Source organism: Epinephelus moara, chromosome 18 (genome assembly GCF_006386435.1).
Source record: "Epinephelus moara isolate mb chromosome 18, YSFRI_EMoa_1.0, whole genome shotgun sequence".
Taxonomy (NCBI): Eukaryota; Metazoa; Chordata; class Actinopteri; order Perciformes; family Serranidae; genus Epinephelus; species Epinephelus moara.
Window position 1 is genome coordinate 38,528,082 of NC_065523.1, and position 20,918 is coordinate 38,548,999.

General features: G+C 43.8%; 2 protein-coding genes across 6 annotated transcripts in view; one reads left to right on the forward strand and one right to left on the reverse strand.

The window, feature by feature from the left end:
• The window catches only part of LOC126405581 (dual specificity protein phosphatase 3-like), a 608,181-nt gene that overhangs the window by 35,138 nt on the left and 552,125 nt on the right, over nucleotides 1-20,918 (forward strand). The gene's annotated exons all lie outside the window — the stretch shown is intronic.
• LOC126405564 (thyroid hormone receptor alpha) overlaps nucleotides 1-20,918 on the reverse strand; it is a 163,343-nt gene that overhangs the window by 14,993 nt on the left and 127,432 nt on the right. For 2 of the 5 annotated variants that reach the window (XM_050069363.1, XM_050069364.1), the window contains 4 exons: nucleotides 11,503-11,564; nucleotides 8,994-9,115; nucleotides 6,197-6,344; nucleotides 3,861-4,066 (listed from right to left, as the gene is read on the reverse strand). In XM_050069363.1, the coding sequence (XP_049925320.1) occupies nucleotides 3,861-4,066; nucleotides 6,197-6,344; nucleotides 8,994-9,115; nucleotides 11,503-11,564 (538 nt within the window). Of the gene's footprint in view, nucleotides 1-3,860; nucleotides 4,067-6,196; nucleotides 6,345-8,993; nucleotides 9,116-11,502; nucleotides 11,565-15,461; nucleotides 15,810-20,918 lie in introns of those variants that run through there. The other 3 variants (XM_050069367.1, XM_050069366.1, XM_050069365.1) reach the window with 3 other exon arrangements.

The window sequence follows — 20,918 nt, forward strand, 5'->3', positions numbered from 1 at the left end:
TGCCTTTTTCGGGGCAATGGGGGGCGTGAGCAAGTAACAAAACGTGTAGCTCAGCGTTTGACGTAAACAGTGACGTGGGAGGGAAGCCGCGGCTGGTCAGTCCTTCGGTGATTCTCTCCTAAGTCGGCCCGTCCTTCACCGTCCCCGTCATCTGACGGTTAATGGCCTCTTCGTTTGCGAGGACAAGGAGGGCGCACAATTCCTTGTCTCCCCAGTTGCTCATCTTTACAGTGTCTGTCAGGTTTGTGTTTCCCTCTTGCTACTAGCTGCTCGCTAATTCCTGCTATCAGCTGTTTCCTGTTTATCCACCGCCAGTGGCTCGCACGTGCGGCGTCATCAACAGCTCCTCCCACAAGTCATCAACAGCCCCTCCCGTTGAGGAAGGCCGCCTCGGTCTGTTTAAACTAAAAGGGTTCCACCAATATGTCTACCCTACGAGGCGGAAAATTGGGCACCTCGGATCAACTCGCCAATCCGGCTCTGTGTGTCTAAACGCTCGCAGCTTGCCGGAAAAACGACCCAACATGCCACCGCTTTTCTGCCGAAGCAAAACGCCCCTAACTTCTTAATGTTTAACAAAGGCTGAGGTGAGGTCTTCAGTGATGTATTAACCATTCAGCATGTCATCATGCTTTCATTAAATTAGCACTCTTGCTGAACGTGCGTCCTGCTGGCCATTGTGCAGGCCTTCGAAAATAAACTGGATGACCTTTGTGCCGCTTCAGTTTCCAACAGGATCCTTTAATTCACTGACACTTGGCTAAAGTCTGGACACAACATTCAATTTGTCAGTCTGACAGAGCAGAGGACTCTGGGAGAGAAGGAGAGGAGGCGTGTGCTTTACGGTGAATGAGGACTGGTGTGAAATTCAGAGTGTGAGCTGCTGTCCTGTTCCTGCTGGACAGTTCAATCACTCCACAACCAGAAACCATTGATTACCAGAACCATCTGGAAACATGGACGATTGTAAAGCAGCAGTCAAAGATGTAAGAAGACGGACAAAAGGACTAAATCACAGCTGAAGAACCACATTTCACTGGTGTTGTACCTTGTATAACCTAATGTGACGAATAAAAGATTGATTAACACTCATTGATCACGATCCGAGCTGACGCTGTGTGACGCCACATCGAGCTGTAATAGAGCTGATATCGTGTGGTGTGAACCCGACATTAGACACAGAAACAATGGAAAATGGAGTCCAGGTTGAAAAATACAGAATCTTCCCTGTTAGTGTTTTGTCCGATGATGCAAACTCCAGATTTTGATTTCAACAGATCATACACCAGTGAAGTTGATGTGCCAACAGACAGTATCAGCGCTATGATTGTCTTCGCCTGCTGCGTTATTCGCTCCCCAAAACAGAATCTGTTCTTTTCTCTTTGGCGTTCTCACCTTGGACTCACTGCCCCCCCTCCCCAGACCTTCAGAAACCGTATTTGACTGTAAAAATCGTCTTTGACTTCATGGAACGGTTGCCTGGTAACTGTCACCTGACCTTTGTCTCAAGGTAGCCATCTGTGGTGGAGCCACATGCATCTGCACGTGGCGACGACGCACTCAGGAGAGAGTTTGTGATGAAAAGAGACTGTCAGAAACGCTTTCCTTTGAAAATGAAAAGACGACGCTTCCTTTCATGTGTCGGGTATTTGATTTGTGAAGTGGAAACATACCAAGGACCAAACATTTTTGGATTAATGAGTCACATAAAAGAAGGAATTAACTACTGTGTGCATACTGCCAGTAATTAATAAAAATCAGACTGACAGATTCAACAAGTGTGATGAAGGTTTACACGCTGTAACTCTACAGAGCACCTCGTTTAGATCCCATTAATTAAAATATGACATAGTTCAGTTTTTGTCTCAGTTTCTGTTTCACTTTAATGAATGAGGAGATGAACCTGATGTGTATCTTTACATCTCAGTGCTTAGCTTTTACTGTGTAAGTGTAGGGACACAATTATCATCATGTTTATATAACAACGCAACAAGTTACATTTTAAAAATCAGCCTCGATCATTTACACCTCCCCTTACAGACATTCCTTTACTGTGTTGGCTACAACCTGAGCTCTGTTTTCTCAGCTTACATTTTGGTATTTTGCACCATTTAAATGATGCTCAATCAGCCATTAGCAGCTCGTTTGCAGCGAACCCTGGAGGTACTGACAGCTGTCACTGAATGACTTTAATACCGACCACGGCGTAAAACTACGATATTTTTCAGGTAAGTTCTGCAGCTATCAGGAGCATCTTTGTCTATGATTTCTAAAAGACTTTATGGAGATTTATTCTTGACAGATGTAAGATATAAGATATGTTCTGAAAGTGCATGCCACAGAGTCAAAACATATCATGTCTGTTTGTTCAGATTTGAGTTACGACTGCTAAAAGTTTGTGAATTTTGACGTTAATTGTAGAAAGGGTCGGTGCTTTTCCTTATTTTATGACATATAATTTCACAGTGTCTGATGTTTCTATTAAAAGTGGCCAAAGTTTCAAATAATGAGGTAAACATGGAGGAGGCTTCAGACTCTTCTGAATACTCTGTTACAACGAGACAAGCTGACGTCAGCTCGGGACAGATTCATTTATATGGTCATCTGCTCCAGGCACGCCACGGCAAGTTACATACACTGCTACATGTAGCGACATGCTAACGTCAGGGAAACATGTAATCATGGTTGCTGATTTCAGATCATATTCCTGCTGTCCGCTTGTTTTTAGAAACTGCTACTGCTGATTTTTCACGGTTAAAAAGTGCAGCTATAGAGCTCGTAAGTCACGCCCTTTCCGGTAGACCACCATCAGACCTCTAGGCTCGGAAAATATGAATGGGAGTCGATGGAGAGAAAATGATTATTTTCTGGTCCCAGTCGTTAAATGCCTTGGATTACACAAATGTTTTGTGTGGGTCTAAATAAAATTTGACAGTTTATTGTATGATTCTTCAGTTAAAGGCTGTGGAAACAACGTAATGAGAAAGACTACATGTCGTCTATGTGACGTCACGTCATCACACCTTCCCTCCACCTCTCAACTCACAGTGCTGCTGCTGCGTCTTCTGCCACGATCTACGCAGCCATCAGATCAAGATGCCGGTGTGTTTTGTACCCGAGTGTCACCATTCCAACAAGAACGGCTGTTCTTTCTCTCGATTTTCTTTCGAGGCGGTGAAGTGTACCAGAGACACAGCCATGTTCCGAGTGCGAGTGGTGACGTATATCATACGCGTCGAGAGCAGCGAAGAGCTGTACACAAGCGCTCTCACACAAAACCTAACAGTATCAAACTTCTTCCCGCTAAATTGTAGCCTTCTGTGCACGAAAAAATATATTAAAAATTCACAAACAACATATGTGAAATTCATGACACAATTCAAACTGGACCAGAAAATAATTTTCATCTAGCCATTGAAACACATTATGAGAAACTGATTTTTAAGGTCCCATGTACCGGAAACAGAAACATGGAACTTACAAGCTCTATAGACCCTTTTAGGGCCAACGTCACAATGACGCTATTTTATTAGCTGGAGGCAAAACCCAACTCGTCACCACAGGGCAGAAGGCTACACAGGAGTCTTAAAATGTCATCCCGGAGAGTGAGTGACCTGACATGGTGCGTTGGTAAATTCAGTCTGACGCTCTACACTAAAATGAGAGCCCTGTTGGTGGAAGAAACGCAGCGTTATATTTCTACATGAATGAACCAACGGTTAAGTTAATCACACATTCACTCCGCTCGGCGCTCTGCTGCTCCATCTCCACAGACAGAGTGTCCAGAGTGCGCTCTGCCACTCTGAGAGTGCGCTGCTCTGGATAACCCAACGCTACATTCAGACAGCACTTAAACTTACCAGGAACTTGCGTTTCTGTTTCCAGCTGGAGCCCTGGGCGTTGGTGTGCCGGTGGGCCTCGGTCGCCATCCTGATCAGCTCCCACTCTGCCGTGGTTGGCTCTGGCCTCGTCTGCAGCGTCCGCACCATCTCCTCCCTCTTCCTCTTCTGCCGATTTTCCTCGATCAGACGCCGCTTGGCCACGCGCTTCGAGTCGTCCAACACCACTGACAGGAGAGAGAACATTAATGCAGTGAGGCTGAATGACACGGCGAGGCTGCATCTGGATGACTCATCCAGTGAGTGTCATCACTCTGCTTTGTGCTCATTAACATCGATAAGAAACGTCACATTTACTGCAGGAGCACAGACAGGTTGGTCCTGATGGGACGACTGAGGAACATGTTAAAGGTATTTATTGATGCTTCTCACTCAGAGAGCAGTAAAGGTCATGTGACATTATGAAGACATTGAAATAAATGAGGACATGTGGCTGTATGCCCGGGAAACACAGTCCACCTCCACTAACTCGGACCTGGAGAGATCTGCTTTTTAATCAGGCCCAAACAGAGGTCTAAACAAACTGGTACCTGACTCTGAGGCCGGAGGAAATGTGGAGAAATCATGGTCGACCATGCCAGTAGTTTTGGTCTTGTCCTTCTGTTTCGACTTTCTTCTTTCATATTAAAATTACACCAGTATTATCGTGATAAAAAACAAGAACAGATTCATCTCTACTTGATATTCAACGTTCTCAGAACTGAAGCCGGATGACTTTTAAAACATGCAGTTAAAAACACCGACAGGAAGTCAGAATGAAACGTCAGACGTTAACACTGAATGCTAAAATGATATTTAGGGAGCTATTAGTTGAGTTGGTGGAGCTGCTGCAGCAAAATCAAACCCAATTCTTCTGTAGACGGAAGATTTAACAGGCTGACCAGGATGCAAATAAGATAGACTGTGTGTGTGTGTGTGTGTGTGTGTGTGTGTGTGTGTGTGTGTGTTTATTACATTTGTCTGAAGTTATGTCTCTGGTTATTTCCTCCTATTAGCAGCGATCCACTGAAACAAACCACAGCACTGTAATGTAAAGGCTTTAATGTCACGGCCTGCTGCTGCGAATCAAACTCCACTAACATCATCTGAGTGCAGAGCATCTTTGGACGTGAAGTCCAGATGTTCTTAATTTGTGTTTCATCAAAATGTCACGTGGAATGGAATCATTTCCTTTATTCACAGGAACAGATGTACGGCTAAATTAATATCATCCCCAACATGAAATCACATTATATGTGTGGGTGTTACTCCTGTGCTTAATGAAGCAGGGCAGTGTTAGAATGTGTGTGTGTTCACATCACACATATTACAGATAAATGTGACGCACACTGTTTATTATGAGCACCTTGATGTCAAACTTCAGTTCTATGTGAGTGTTCAGCTGCACGCGTAAGTTATACTCATCTGAAATTAGTCACAGGGCTGAGAGCGTTAACAGAGGACGACAAGGTCAAGCTTTTGGCTCGGTGTTAATTTCACTGACAAAAACTATGACGGAAAATTTTCGTCATCAACCTTTGTGATGAAAACAAGATGAAATCTATGTTTCATTTTTGTTGACGAGATGTGATGAAAAAGGCAGCATGGTGGTAAAGTGGTTAGCATTGATTTCTGTTCGAAACCCCACGGTGGGGGAGCTGTCCTGTGCAGAGTTTGCAGGTTCTCCCTGTGTCAGCGTGGGTTTCCTCCAGGTGCTCCGACATGTTCTCCACCCCCCCGCGACCCCCAAGAGGATAAGCGGTAACAGGAAATGACTGAATGAATGAGTCATGTTAGCGGTGGATTATCAGACATTGAATTCCTGCTGGGCGGCGCCATGGACACAATGTGAATGTCCAGAAATATGTGAATCAAGTGGCACGAATGAAATGAGTATGTTTTCTTGTCATACACTTATTCGCACAAGTTGAAAAATCTGAACTTTAGCAACCAATTTGTGTCGTGATGGTCAATTAGCATTGAGATCCTCCGGAGATGTATGACGCCAAGGACGTACTGGCAGAAGGTCATTCAGTGATTTCACGCGTGTATGACACAACTTATTCGCGGGTATGAAGAGAGTCAACACAAAATATTCTTGCATTCAAAATTGTGCGAGTAACGTGACGCAAAAATTCGCATCGTGTTTGGAGTGAACGAACATAAGAACTGACTAACAGGCCGTCTGCAGAGACGCAACCCAAACATGGGTGAAAATACTTCTGTGTGTTTCAGCTGGTGCACAGTGACAGTCGCAGCCTTAACCTCACTGATCTCTGTATAAATACTCGTAGTAATAATAACACGTGATAACTCACAGTCCATGGCCATGCCCACTGAGATGCACTTCTTGAAGCGGCACAGCTGGCACTGGTTGCGCGTGATCTTGTCGATGATGCAGCAGCCTTCATATTTACAGGAGTACGCTGGATGGAGGTTCTTCTGGATCGTTCTGCGGAAGAAACCCTGAAGAAGGCAAAATGAAAACAGAGAGAGAAGAAGAAAAGGTGGTGAAATAAAGGAATGAAAACACACAAACACCACAGAGACAGAAACCAGTGATGGAGAGAAATATGCAGCTCCATCACCGCAAAATAAAATCCACCAATTAAATGTTCTTGTGTTTTGATTAGCATAAACGAGTGCTTTCAGCGGCTCGCATCACATGGCGGGCGGATGATTGCATGGCAGGACGCTGCTTGCCAAGAGCGGCTCAGTAATGAAGTGATAGCGTGACTGAGCGTCTCTTAGTAACCGCTTTTGTACCCGACAGTCGGGGAGCAGTTTGATTAGACTCGCACTCCTGAAGTGGCTCACAGAGACACCTGAATTTGAGAAGCATCAGGAGGCAGGTGGGAAATCAGTCTGATACATATCAGCACCATGAGAAGGAAAAACTTCATCTAGATCTATATGATAACAATAAGTGTCCAGTACGTCCCCTGAAGTTAATTTCTCCTTTCAGCTCCAGAGCAGGATTTCAGTGCCTCATTTCCCCCGTGTGAACGGCAAGACTCAAGAATAGCTGAAGCCATTTCTGGAGGCCGTAGACAGGCGGCTCTATGGGATGCCAATCATTGGATAATAAACCCCTGCTCAGCGGGAACCCACACCCGCCATCGAGAAGCTCCCTCAAGTCATTACTGTAGAGTGAAATCAGTCATTTTCTAAATAAGGAAAATCTGTTTGCTTCAGGCCTGATTTCCTCGATGATGATCAACAACACAGACAACAAAGCTCACAGTCAGTTCAAGAGCTGCAACCATTAATTGATCAGTTCTGTTCAGTTTAGTTTATTTGTAAGAGAAAAAAAAGTAAGAATTCTCTGATTCCAGTTTCTCAGGCTGCTGTCAGCCCTAGAGTGGTCTCCTCTGGTCTGAATCAGGGACTCATGTTGTTCCAAAGTTGTATAATTGCCTAGAGTTGGTTCGTGTTCTCACGGCAGCATTTACAAGAGGACCAGATCAAATGCCTTGTGTGAGAAAGCTGCTCTTGATTGGTCAGAATTTCCATGTGGGAAAAATCCAGGAAGTAAAGCAAACGTTGAAGAAGAGTACACACACGTTGAGAAAGAGCTGAAGGCAAAGCAACGTGTTTGTGAAGTACTGAGCCTCCGACTGGATAAATGAGACCTGTGTTATACTGCTTAAGTTGTTGTTGATGTTTTGATGTAGTTTTGCTGTTGTTAAAGTGGTCCCAGTTTATGTCCCAGTTTACGTCCCAGTTTTTGGATTCCTTGTTCGAGAAAAACAAAGTGGACGTCAACAAAGTGCCAAATTTAAAGAAACTGTTTTTGAGATAATATATTCATGAGAATTCAACAGATGCAAATCATGGTGATCTTATCCTGTGACCATCAAATTCTAATCAGTTCATTCTTGAGTCCACGTGGACATTTGTGTCAAACTTAAGGAAACTCCCTAACAGTGTTCTTGAGATATTGCATTCATTAGAATAAGACAGATGCAAGATCACCTTGACCTTAACCTTTGATCAGCAAGTTCTAATCAGTTTATCACTGAGTCCAAGTGGACGTTTGTGCCAAATTTAAAGAAATTCCCTTTAAGTGCTCTTGAGATATCCTATTCACAAGAATGCAACAGATGATGTCATGGTGACCTTGACCTGTAACAAACAAAATCTTATCAGTTTATTCTTCAGTCCAAATGAACGTTTTTTTGAAGAAATTTCCTCAAGGTGTTTTTAAGATATCACCTTCATGGGAATGAGACAGGTGTATGGTCACAATGACCTTGACCTTTGATCACTAAACTGTAATCCATTCATCCTTCAGATGAATTGGATATTTGTACCAAATTTAAAAAATTCCCTCAAGGTCTTCTTAAGATATTGCGTTCACAAGAATGAGACAGATCAGGTTACAGTGACCTTTTACCACTAAAATTGTATCAGTTCATCGGTGCGTCCAAGTGGACGTTTGTGCCAAATTCAAAGAAATGTCCTCAGTGTATTCTTGAGATATCGTGTTCATGAGAATGAGACAGGTGCGAAGTCACAGTGACCTTAACCTGTAACCATCAAATTCTAATCAGTTAATTGTTGAGTGCAAGTGGACGTTTGTGCCAAATGTGAAGAAACTCCCTCAGGGTATTTTTGAGATGGTGCGCTCATGAGAATATGACAAGCGCAAAGTCACAGTGACCTTGACCTGTGACCATAAAATTCTGACCAATTCATCGTTTAGTCCTACATGGACGTTTGTGCCAAATTTTAAGAAATCCCCAATGGTGTACTTGAGATATTGCATTCATGAGAATAAGACAGATGTGAGATAACCTTGACCTTAACCTTTGAACACCAAAATCTAATCAGTTCATCGACTTGAATCGGAGGTTTGTGGCAAATTTGAAGAAATTCCTTTGAGGCGTTTGTGAGCTATCGCATTAACGAGAACAGGATGGACAATCTGAAAACTTGCTGGTGCAGAGGCATAAAAAGCACTTTGATCTTTAAGGTCAGAGGCGAACATAACGTCACTGTAGGGTTGACACGAAGTAAACACACGTTCAGTTCATAAAACGGATACTTGAATCGTACACGTAGAGAATTCCGGTCTTTTCTGTGTCGGAGATATTTTAGTAGTTTGTGCCGTACCTTGCAACCCTCGCAGGTGATGCAGCGGTAGTGGTAGCCGGTCGCCTTGTCCCCGCACACCACGCACGGCTCGTCTTTCTCCAGGTAGCTGGGGATGTACCCTGGAACAGAGACACTAAGAGCTATAGGAGAGGAGGAGGAGGATGAAGAGGAAGACAGGGTGGAATGAGAGAAGGGTGAACCATGAGTGCGAGCCAGCAAGCCAGGGAGGGACGTCGGATTGGCGGCCGGTGAGGACGAGGAGGTCGGGGGAAGGGTTGAGTGATGAAGAGAGGAAGGACAGTGGTGAGGAGGAGGAAGAGGAGGGGGAGGAGGGGGCCGAGTGTTATCACAGGGGCCTCAGAGACGCTCCTGAGCTGAGGGCCCCGGGAGACTGTGATACAGGACAAGACATGTATGAGACTGACAGTCTTTTCTGCAGACACTGAGCTGACGCCATGACAGCCTCTGAGGGTCACACTCACATTCCCACAATCCATCATGATATTCATGTAGACGTCTTAATTCAGCTCGATGCTAATGTACTCCTGAGAAGTACATGTGCTCTGACACGTAGAGATGTTGGAGCTTTCGCCCTTCAGTCCTTTGACCTCACAGTATTAATGTGACGCTCTGAGCTGTCATGTTGTCATGTTGTTGCACAAACACCGTCAGTCGTCTGGGCATGCTCAGACGGGACTCTTCTCAAACACACGGCTCATCTCAGAGTTTTTGAAAAGCTCACACACATGCATTCACACACTTAGAGCCGTTCATTGAAAAGCCTGAGCACCCCTTCACCTCTACACACACCTTGACACCCACATGACCCTGTGAACCAATCACAGCTGCCTGCTGACTCACAAACATACGAACACTCTGAAGCTTCTGGAGAGCTCTGAGCGCTCTGAGTGCTCTCCAGTGAAGGGTTTACTGAGTGTCTCTTCTCATATCACTGAAGCAACAATGAAAGTAGAGCCACAGTGTAGAGCTGGACGCCTGAAAGAACTCCTTTTTTTTTTTTTTTTAGCTCAGTTTCTTTCTTTTTTATTTTGCCTATTTATTTTGTCTTCTTTTAGCCTATTTTTAACCTTATTTTTTGGCCTATTTTTTTCTCCGATTTTAGCATTATTTTCTTTCTTTGCCCCCCCCACCCCCTTCTCTTTTTTAGTCAGTATTTTTTTGCCTATTTCTTTTTTTTTTTAAGGCTTTTTCTAAGCCTATTTTTAGCCCATTTTTTAGCTTCTTTTTTCTTTTTTTTTTAAATCCTATTTCTTTTCTTTTAGCCCATTTTTAAGTCTATTTTTGCCTATTTTTTAGGTGTTTTTTTTTGCCTTTTTAAAGCCTATTTTCAGCCTATGTTTTCTTTTTTAAGCTTATTTTTTATTTTTGGCCTATTTTGAAGCTTATTTTTTGGCGTATTTTTTTCTTTTCAGCCCATTTTTTAAGCCTATTTTTCTTTCTCAGCCTTCTTTTCTCATTTTTGCTGATTTCTTGTCTTTTTTCAGCCTATTCCATTTTTTGCCTATTTTTTTTAATTTTTAGCCCATTTCTTTTTTTTAGCCTGCTCTTGACCCTATTTTTTCTCTTTTTAATTTATTAAACTGATTAGTGTGTTTCTTTTTTTACTGATCCTTATTTATCATATTGCCCTGTGTCTTTTTCCTGATGCTTCCTGTTTGTGTTTTCCCTCTGCTGCTGTAATGTTGCAAACATCCCCACTGTGGGACAAATAAAAGATTGTCTTATCTTTACATTAAATGGAAATCTTCAATTAAAAAATAACTTTTTAGATTTTAGTTTTTTAAAAGTGATTATATTGTTTGAATAATTGCAGCATGAATTTACCCCGCCACATTAAAACACAGTTAATCAATCCAAAGAAATACTTATAGAGGTGTACTGTATTTCACTTTAATTAAGTCATTTTGAATCTTCCATAACTTTGTTGTACATCCTTCTTTAGAAGCACACTTTCTTCCTGTCTCAAGTATTTATTTCATTATAATTTCAGTCAGTTTCATATAATTCCAGCCTTGTTTCTAACAGTTGGAGATGTTGCTAATTGTCTGTGTTCACATCACCTGGAGATATTCAGGATTTTAGATTTAATCACTTGTTTCATGTTTGATGAAGCATGCAGGACTTGTTGGTCATGTGTGATGGGTACAAACAGGTGCTAAATGAAACTGTGAATCACATTCAGTCTGGTCCCAAATTTCGGTCACTCTGTATTTGGTCGTGAACCTTCAGAGTCCGTCTACAAACAGATCTCTTCAGCTCAGGTTTCAGTCACCTCGCTGAGCTAATCTGTGTCCAACAAAGCCTCTGAAGGAAACTCATATAAATATAAAATGCTGAGGAGGAGATTATCATAGTAATGACACCCAGGGGAGCAACACTGAACATCAGCCAAATCCTCCAGCTCATCAAAAGACTGAGCGTCTCACAGAGACCCTGAATTGTTCACTTGGTTGTTTGGAGGTGACGAAAACACAAAGAGGAGACGGCGGACGTGATCAATCCTTACCAGACACGCTCTTCCCCGAACACTGGCCGTTCTTACTCTTTCTCTTCGGCACATCTGGCCACCTGGAGGGGGGGCGGGAGGAAGACAAGGGGCAGGGGAGAAGAAAGAAAACATTACTCTTCATCATCCATTAAAGTGTTCAGGCTACTGTAAAACTGTCTTTGGTGCGTCATATCTTGTCCTTTCTTTCTCATCATCCTGTGTGTTGTTGCATTTCTTATGTTCATATAACATGTGCTGTCATATAGTGGTGTCAGAGTTGATCTCATCTAATTAGTGGCAGCAGCTGATTGTTTCATCACACCTGTGTCTGGACCTGCTCTGTGAAGCACTCATGTCAGCAGCACTGATGATCGTCGAGGACTGAAACGTTTGCTGCTCAGATGTCTTAAATACAGAGACTACTTTTGTCTTGATTTCAGCCTGTGGGGCTTTTTGTGGCCCAGTTACATTGGTGTGTGCAGGTATCTCCTCTGCCGTCCTTCCATCATCCATTCATCGTTTTGATATAACTTACAAAAATGGGAATAAAACGTGTTGTTTAAAACTGCTTGTTGTCTGACTCACTGTGAAAGCTCCAGACGTTAAAGTTGCAATGAAGCAGAAGAGACAAAAAGCAGCGAATCCCCGTCATATCTTAGTGAGCTCATAGTGCCATATTATCCCACCAGAACACTGCGGTCTGAGAACGCAGGGTTACTCGTGGTCCCTAAAGTCTCCAAAAGTAGATCAGGANAGGACCCCCCTATAATACACCGGGCAAAACTGTTGTTCCCATCAGTCACTTACACGTAGACAAAACAACATGGGTCAAAAGGGTCGAGGTTGAAAACACTGATCTCACCCTTTAAGCTCAGCAGCTGCCTGCTGTATGTGACCGCTCAGGGACAAACTTGGTCCAAAGTTCAACTTTTCTCCTCTAAAAAAACAACAACAAAGACGGAGTGACCTTGTGTCAGATGGCTCGTGCACTCCCTGACAGCCTGTAGTTAAAGTCCGCTCAGCTGAAGATAAGTCGGCCCTGCACAGCTGCACCGGAGGGACGTCTGAGTCAAATTTCTCTTTCCATTATTTCCTCTTTCTCCGCTCCCGTCTTTGCAATTTCCTTCTGCTACATATTTATTCACTTTCAGTCATAAAACCAGATTAAGAAATATGTAGAGGCGAGGACATGTTGTTCTTTCACTGTCTGTGTTACACTTAGAAATCAATGAATGAATCATACCTACAGCACCATGTCCACACATGCTCTGCACACACACACACACACACACACACACTCCAGGATATAGATAATTCCTTCACTCATCTCTTCCTGACTTCCTTTCTCTTTCTCTAATTCTCCATCCTTCCTCTCGTCCCGCTCTCACAGGACGGAGTCTGTATTTGCTCCCGGCAGCAGATTTGGATTACCGTCCTCTCTCCCTCTCTTCTTTCTGCCCATCCCCACGTCACGCTGTTTACACCCCCCTCACATTCCCATCTCCCTCCTCTCCTCCATAAATCTCTCATGTTGCCTACTCCTCATTTCTTTCTGTCCAGTCCTTCAACTTTCCTCTTCCCTCTGAAACATCCCTCTCTCCTCTCCTCCCTAAACTTCCATCAGCAGTATTAGGTAACAGCGTTCTCCTCCCTTCTTCCCCTTCCTCCCTCTGTTCCTCTCTCTGGCTGTCAAATCCACTTTCTTCTTCCAACCCAACCAAAAAAAGAAAAATCCTCTGACGTCTCTGTCTCTGTTCTCGCTGCTCTTCACGGTCGAGCAGGCTTATTTATTTTATTGCTGTGCACATGGTCCGGCGGTAACACGGTGGGAAACTGTCTGCTCTGCTCTCTGATCACCGTCAGACGCCCACTTTATCATTTCTGCCTTTATTAATTCAATAAATGTCACTTTATGGAGCTGGTGACAGAGCTGACAGCGTATCCACAACACCAGATAATTACTCAAATTTACTGGACGGTGGCTAGCTGGTAAAAAATCTGAGGTTTGGTGTCGGTTTATGCAGAAACACCACGTGAAAGAATTTATTTCAGAGTCAGAGCAGACACAGACCTTCTCTCAAGCAACACTAGAAAATGTTTACAGGTTTTTTACGAACAACATGATGACATGAAAGACAGAAACCGTAGCTTTCTGCTGCAAGAAGAATAAATGCTGTCGCTATTATAGGTTTTAATTTAGAGCACTATATATACAGGATTATGCTAACAATGATCTCCTGCGGCCATTACAGGGAAATCTGTGGGGAAATTCCAGTGTAATTCCAGCAAAACACTAAATTTCAACCACACGAAGGTAAAGTAATATAAGATCATGACATGACAGAGGCTTTAGCTTTCTGCTGCAACAACAATGGATCTTAAAGCTGTTACGGTTCTTAATTTAGATGGATTTACACAAACAATCTCCAGCGGCCACTGTGGGAAGATACCGATGTAATTATGGTAAATACCTCGTTTGCATGGCACATAAGGTCAGGTTATGTAAGGTCATGATGTAACGACGGGGAAGACAGAAGCCTTGGCCTCTCAGTGCAAAAGGAATGAATGTTCTCGCTAGTATCGTTTTTATTTTACATCAATATATACAGGATCATGCAACAAGAAGCCGTTGTCTTTATACTGACGGGATATTTCTCGACCTCAACACTGAGTCTCTCCTCATCCGTTCTTCATCACACATGACACACAGCAACAGCTACAGAGTTCTCTTTACACGTCCATGGTGAGCAGAGGAGTCGAGCTGCCACAGGAGCGGAGAAGAAGAGCTGTTACAGAAGCTGGTGTGTACAAGCAGAGAGCGAGTGGGGGGAAAATGCATTTCACTGTGGGGACGGCGAGGCTGGAAATCGGACGTGGCGTGAAGTGCTGTGGGGCGGCGCGTCCAGGAGCGCTGGTGCATGTTTAGCTATCATGAGACGCTATCATGAGTAAAAAAGACACCAGAGGCAGGATGAAAACTCAGAATACAGAACAAAATTTTAGATCTTTCAATAAATAGGAAAATAAATAAGTTAAAAATAAATAAATACGTCACGAAGCTGAAGAATGTGCCAGCTAAATAAAAACAGACAAACAAAATAAATAAATACACAATAATCATAAATACAAAATCTGAAAAATAAAATGAAAAAAAAAAAAAAAAAAAAATCACTGATATCGATAACCCTAAAAATACATAATATCGGCCCCAATAATCGTCCAGGACGATATCTGTCGACTCCTACTTTTTACCACTTTACTGTTTACAGATATCTCGCGTTTTCTTGCTTCATTGAACTGTTTTATTGTCCTGTAAACAACTTTGTAACATCTGCTTGGAGAAGTGTGATATAAATACATTTATTATGATTATTGTTATAAGTTTTAAGGGGGATAAATTAACTGAGAGTTAAAAAATATCTTTGGAGTGAAGGATAAATCAGTCGTTAGATATATATGAAGAACAAAGTGACGACAGGTGCAGCCTGAGGTGAACTGTCCCTTTAAGACTGCACAGTTTACAAAATCTCTAACATGCACCTGACATCAGCTCCCACACACCGAAAACAAGCACACAAAATAAAAAAAGAAGAAACACAGATTTCCATCAGCTGATTGTCAGACCTCAGATCCTCCTCCTCCTCTGACACCACGCTCATGTTTACATATCTCACCAGAATGAACATCATGTACTTCACTGAGGGAGTTTCCGCACTAATTACTGAAGCAAGAAGTTCTTTAAGAGGCACGCTTTATTCCAGACATGTTATTAGATTAAACTGCTTTAATGCTATCATCGCTGGGAAATCTAATTTTATCTCGACTGTTCTGAACTCAGTGTACAAACAGACACAGAGGCCAGCCTTTCTTAACTCCACACACACACGTTTCCTACTTTATCTGCTGTAAACATGCAGCACACACCCACATGCAAGAGATATTCACTCTCTCTCACACACACACACACACACACTGACCTGTTGATGCAGTACGGCTGTAAAATATGCATGTTGTTAAATCTGCAGGAGTGTGAGAAGACGAGAGCCCAACAGCTGTTCCTGCTGCAGGTGGAGTCAGTTCAACATCCAATCTCTGTTTGCTCAGAGCTCCACTCCTGATGAGGTCTGAGTAACAGCAGCTTTCGTTGATCTGTAAACCTCGAAGAGGAAGTCCTTAAATCCCCGACCACCGCCACGCTGAACCGACCTCCCAGTGACCCGAGCGCTCAAGTCCATCCCAGTGCAATACAGTGGAGCGGAGCGGAGCCTCGAGCTGCTGCTGTCAGCTGGGCGATCTGAGGCAACAGTGGCTCTGCCTCAGACTGACTGCTGGGAGGAAGGGCTACTCTGTTTATCTCCCTCCCTCTCTCTCTCTCTCCCTCCTCGCCCAGCCTCCCCTGCTCACCCCGTCTGACTGTGTGTGTGTGTGTGGTTTATCCCCTGATGACACGCTCGCTGTCATCACAATCCACCTTTTCATGTCTACAACCTCTCTCCTCTTTATCACTTCCTGCCTTTGCTCTTCTGTATTTCTGTTACCTCTGTTCTAACTTTATCCCTCTCTGTTCTCCTCCCTCTCTGTTCTCCTCCCTCTGTTTCTGTCACCTGTCATTATTTTTATCTCAGGTCTGTCACCTTCTCGTCTTTACTCCTCCTGTTTTCCTCTCCTCATTTCATCTCCAGGAGAAAAAAACCCCAAAACAACGCAGCATCTCTACATCCAAACTCACTTAAGCTTTAATGCTAACTCGATTACGTAACATCAGGCTGGTGCAGCCTCCCCAGTGCAGCTGAGTGGAGTCTTATGAGGACACGGGGATGCTTGGTATCCGTCAGTCGATTCAGAGCACACAATGATCTCTTTTTCCTCCGTATATGATCATCAGCATTTACAGTGAAGGCCACAGCTACAGCTGGACTCAGAACTGCGTTGCTGAATGAACAGGAGCAGGCACGCCATGCAGCGCCGTACGCACCCTGAGATCCTCTGAGTGATCAAATCAAAGTGTTCCAATAATAGCCAGAGGCTGAAAATAAAGAAGCAGGTCGGTCACAAAGGCTGTGTGTAAACATCAAAGGGGCTCAGACTTACCTGAACCGTAATGGCTCAGAGGGTGAATTTAGCATCGTGTACATTTCCACATCAACAGAGTCAAGTCATACTCGCCACTGTAGCCCGCTCTCATTCCCCAACTCATTAAATACCGCCGCTTTGCCACTGATTTTGGCGTCAGACAACAAAGTTTTATAACATCGCCTGGCAGCGAATCACACTGTCAGTTTATACAACGCAGTCTCACTCCTAAGTCGTCGAAAGGTCAGTGACCAGGCGGCGGTTGTGTGCATGTACCTTTCTGTAGTGTTGTTGGTGAGATACAAAGGTGTCAAAATCAATGCAGTGGAACCAGACGCGTCATCAAAATCTGGCGCTGACATTACCCACAATACAACTCAACTGCAGATGGTTAACGGCAGCTAATGTAGCAGCAGAGATCAGCAGCACCTACTGAGGTCTGGTAGGATCGATTCTTTCTGACTCCATACCTCCAGATCTTTCACATTTTCAGACTTGCAGACCCACTGACACTGACTCGCAATTAACACACGGCATCCAAGCTAACCCCTGCGTCATGGCTGCAGGCCGGATCTGTCCTCATTAAATTAAATACCAGGATGTAATTTCATTTTAGTGTGACAGTTATCCATCACATGAGAGCCTGTGCACTGTTTAAATCAACAGTAAATTTTTTTGTTCCGTTTGCGTCTGTGTCCTCTGCTGGAAGTTATGAATGAGAGCGAGGCCACGCACGCCGACAGCGCCACCATGGAGCTTACCATCACACCAACAGTTGCTGTCTTGATCTCCAGCGGCGGCAGGTCAGCGTGTAGGGCAGACGTAAAGAGATCCGTCGCAGTGGTGCCGGCCAGATAACCTCTCCCTTTACATCAGTAAGACGGAGCAGGTGGTGGGGGATTACAGGCCAGCATTCCTCCATTAACAGAAAGAGAAAGGCAGCGTCGTTCAGTTCAGTGTGCACAGGACTGAGAATGTGTCACTGGATCTGTGCTCAGGAACTGTGGTGGAGATGACGCAGCTGTGAGGAAGCTGAGAGCATCATGATAGCAACGGTATCACAGACCGAAACCACGAACGCCTTCAGAGGGCCAGTGGAGACTTTACTCCATCCAGGACGTCCACAACAGACGGATGAGACATTCAGTGTTTGAATCATGGATTGTAAAAATAAAGCTCGTAGCCAGTGGAGCAGTCGAGGGTATATCCACCTCTTTTTTGTGGCCGTTTACAGGAAACTCACCTGTCTGCCAAAAAGCCAGTGGAACACATCGTACCCACTTCCTTCTCGGTATCCTGCCCCTCTACCCATCAAACCTCATCAGCTGCGTCCACACCACTAACACTGATAAGAAGAAGGGAGAATGCCAGCCAAAATCAGCCACCTAATGGCAGGTTCACAGCCACAGTCTACATCCGGGGAGTCAGACTAGTTGTAACATGTCTGATTTGGAATTGATGCACGTTCAGGCACAAAGCAATTCGAACTGCGCTCACCGTTATGTTCAGCACTCACAGTGCAGCGCTAACGTAAGCTCACTGAGCGGCGTGCTGGCACTTTGCACATCTTGGTGCGACTCAAGCCAGTGGAGAGAATCGGTTTCAGTGCTCAGTGGTGTTGGAAGGGCGCTCCAGTTCAAAATGAGACCAAACTCCATGGGTGTCAGTTTTTTTAATCACGACAAAGGCCAGAATGTGGCCTGTAACAAACAATAAATCCTGTTGTTTATAGTTGAGCTGGTTTCCGAAAAAACTTGCAGCCTCTGCCGGCCGCTGTCAGTGACGGAATAAACAACGTCAACAATCACACAACCACAAGAGGTCCTTGATCATACAGTCAAAAACGTGCACACAAAATATTAGGCTGATGGGTCCAGTAGTTTGTGAGATTAGCAGTGGACAGACAGATACACACATTTACACATACACACATGACCAAACTAGGGATGTCCCGATCTGATTTTTTTGCATCCGATCCGATACCGAGTCCTTTATTTTGAAACCGAGTCCAATACCGAGTCCAATCCGATACTTTGCAAAGCATTAAGAAAGAAAAAAAAAAGAATGCATGCAAGTTGTCCCATAAGGTTTTTTTTATTTATTTAAATAGTATTGAAAAAGCTTATCGGTGTTTCAGCAGCACAAAATGTAAACCAAGTCCATATCTTCTTCTTGTCTTCAGTAAACAAAATAGGCCTATATTTTTTAGCGGTTTGACACATGAAACAAATATTTTTCTTTTACTCAGTCAAACCCAACAAAGAAACCATAAAACCCATAAAACAGGTCCCTCAACACCAAAATTAAATTGTTTTTACCTGGTTTCTGTAGAACAAAAAAAATTATACTCAATTTTCAAAAATACAAATACAGCAGTAATCAGTTTCAAGAAAGTATATATTTTTTCCACCAAAGAAAAGAAATGTTCCGCTCCGTTCAGTCAGTTCAATCCAGTTCAAACAAAAAACTCCACTCCGAGATTTCCAAATAACACACAGTTCACAGTTCACAGTTCAATTCAGTTCAATCCACACAGTTCGCTAAACAAAAGAAAACTCCACCCCAAGTTTTCCCGCAACCAAGGAGGTAAAGAAAACCCACTGTTGGCTCTGACTCAGTTCAGTCTCAAAACAATAAATCAACCCGGCCCAAAGGTTCCAAATAAGGAATAATGAAACGGAAAGTAACCCCCGGCTTTTGCCAACTCACGGGACCGTGTGTGAATGCCGTAACGCTCCGGCGTTGTTTCGGGCGTGGAGGCTCCGTAGAATCCCTTGATATCCATGGCGGAATCTCTGAGTTGAGGCCGGTGGCCGGATGGATGATAATCCACGAGGAAGCGCACCTATTTTGCGGACTTTGAGCGGTGTAAAATGCCGTGGTAGGCTGAATACGCAGAGGACTTCTGGCTCATTTCTCACTCGCCAGCGACTCTCGCCATACTGCCAGGAGCGGCATAATGTAGGGGCCAGTCTACCTGGGCTCAGCTGATCGAGCCATCCCACTGGCCGATAGCACTGGTGGGTGTGTCTGGAGGTACCTCAATGTCTGGAGGTGAGCAAGCCATCAGCTGACTGTCTTATAAAAAAAATATATTTAGAAAATATACAGGATCGCCACACTTTATACATTGGAAAGTGGAGGCAACAGTGAACAACGTAGATGAAAAACCTGGCCATTGTTGTTGTTTTGATTCCTCCGATCTTTTATTAACGATTCCAATTTTCTAAAAATAACGTGATCGGCGCCAATACCCGAACCGAGGATCGGATCGGAACATCGCTAGACCAAACCATAGACCGTATAAAATAATGGACGTAGCTACCGTGCCGTCACCCACTAGTTTGTGGATCTCATTTTAAAGCCTCTTGTTCGCCATTACAGCCGTCGCCATATTTGGAGCCAGAGGTGACCTTTATTTGGACAAGAAGTTAGAGCTGTCGAGGAACACGGGGTCGATCTGACTCATTGACTTTGACGACGCCTCCCAGACAGCCTGCCACTCAAGTGGCCCCGCCCTTAAATATGCATAACTTTAAGGCTTAATAAAAGTTGTACAAAAATTCATCCCCCTGTCATTAATGTTTTAATAGATAGAGACCAAAACTGTTTTTTGTACCAGGCTGTAAACATGTTTATTTCTGCTGTAAAGTTTTAACATGGGGGTCTGTGGGGACTGACTCGCTCTTGGAGCCAGCCTCTAGTGGCCATTAGAGGAACTGCAGGTTTCTCTGAGAGTTTCCATCCATGCCTGTGAAAACATGGATGTACGTCCATCTGTCTGTCGGGACGGACAATCTGAAAACAAAATGCGTCCGGCCTCGGCTATCACCAGCATGAAGGCAGAAAAAATTCAACTCCATTACAGCTCACAAGGTTCACCAACAAAACAATTGTCTTTTGCCAAACACGTTTTCCAAACAAATACAACATGCTAATGTTATTAGCACAAACCTATGACATTTTACATTGTATAAACTAGCCTAGCAGCTAACAGACTTTTCCTCTGCTCATATGAAGCCAGGATAAATCACACACGTTTATGTGTTAACACTGAGGTCTGTGGGGACTGACTCGCTCTTGGAGCCAGCCTCAGGTGGACATTCACCATATCCTAGCACTTTTATTTTGAAAGGCTGCTGCAGCAGATGAGGACAGAAACAACACGATGTAAAGACTTTCAGAACAAAGTGTTTGTGCACAGTTATGTTAAACAGCTTATTGCATTAAAGTAAACACTTGTGGTATTCTGAAGCTGTTCCCGATCGCCACAACAAATCTGCTTTAAAAAAAATCAGAAACAATAGTGACACAAACACCTTCTGTCTTGAATCACACCACGGTAAACATCAGGAAACATT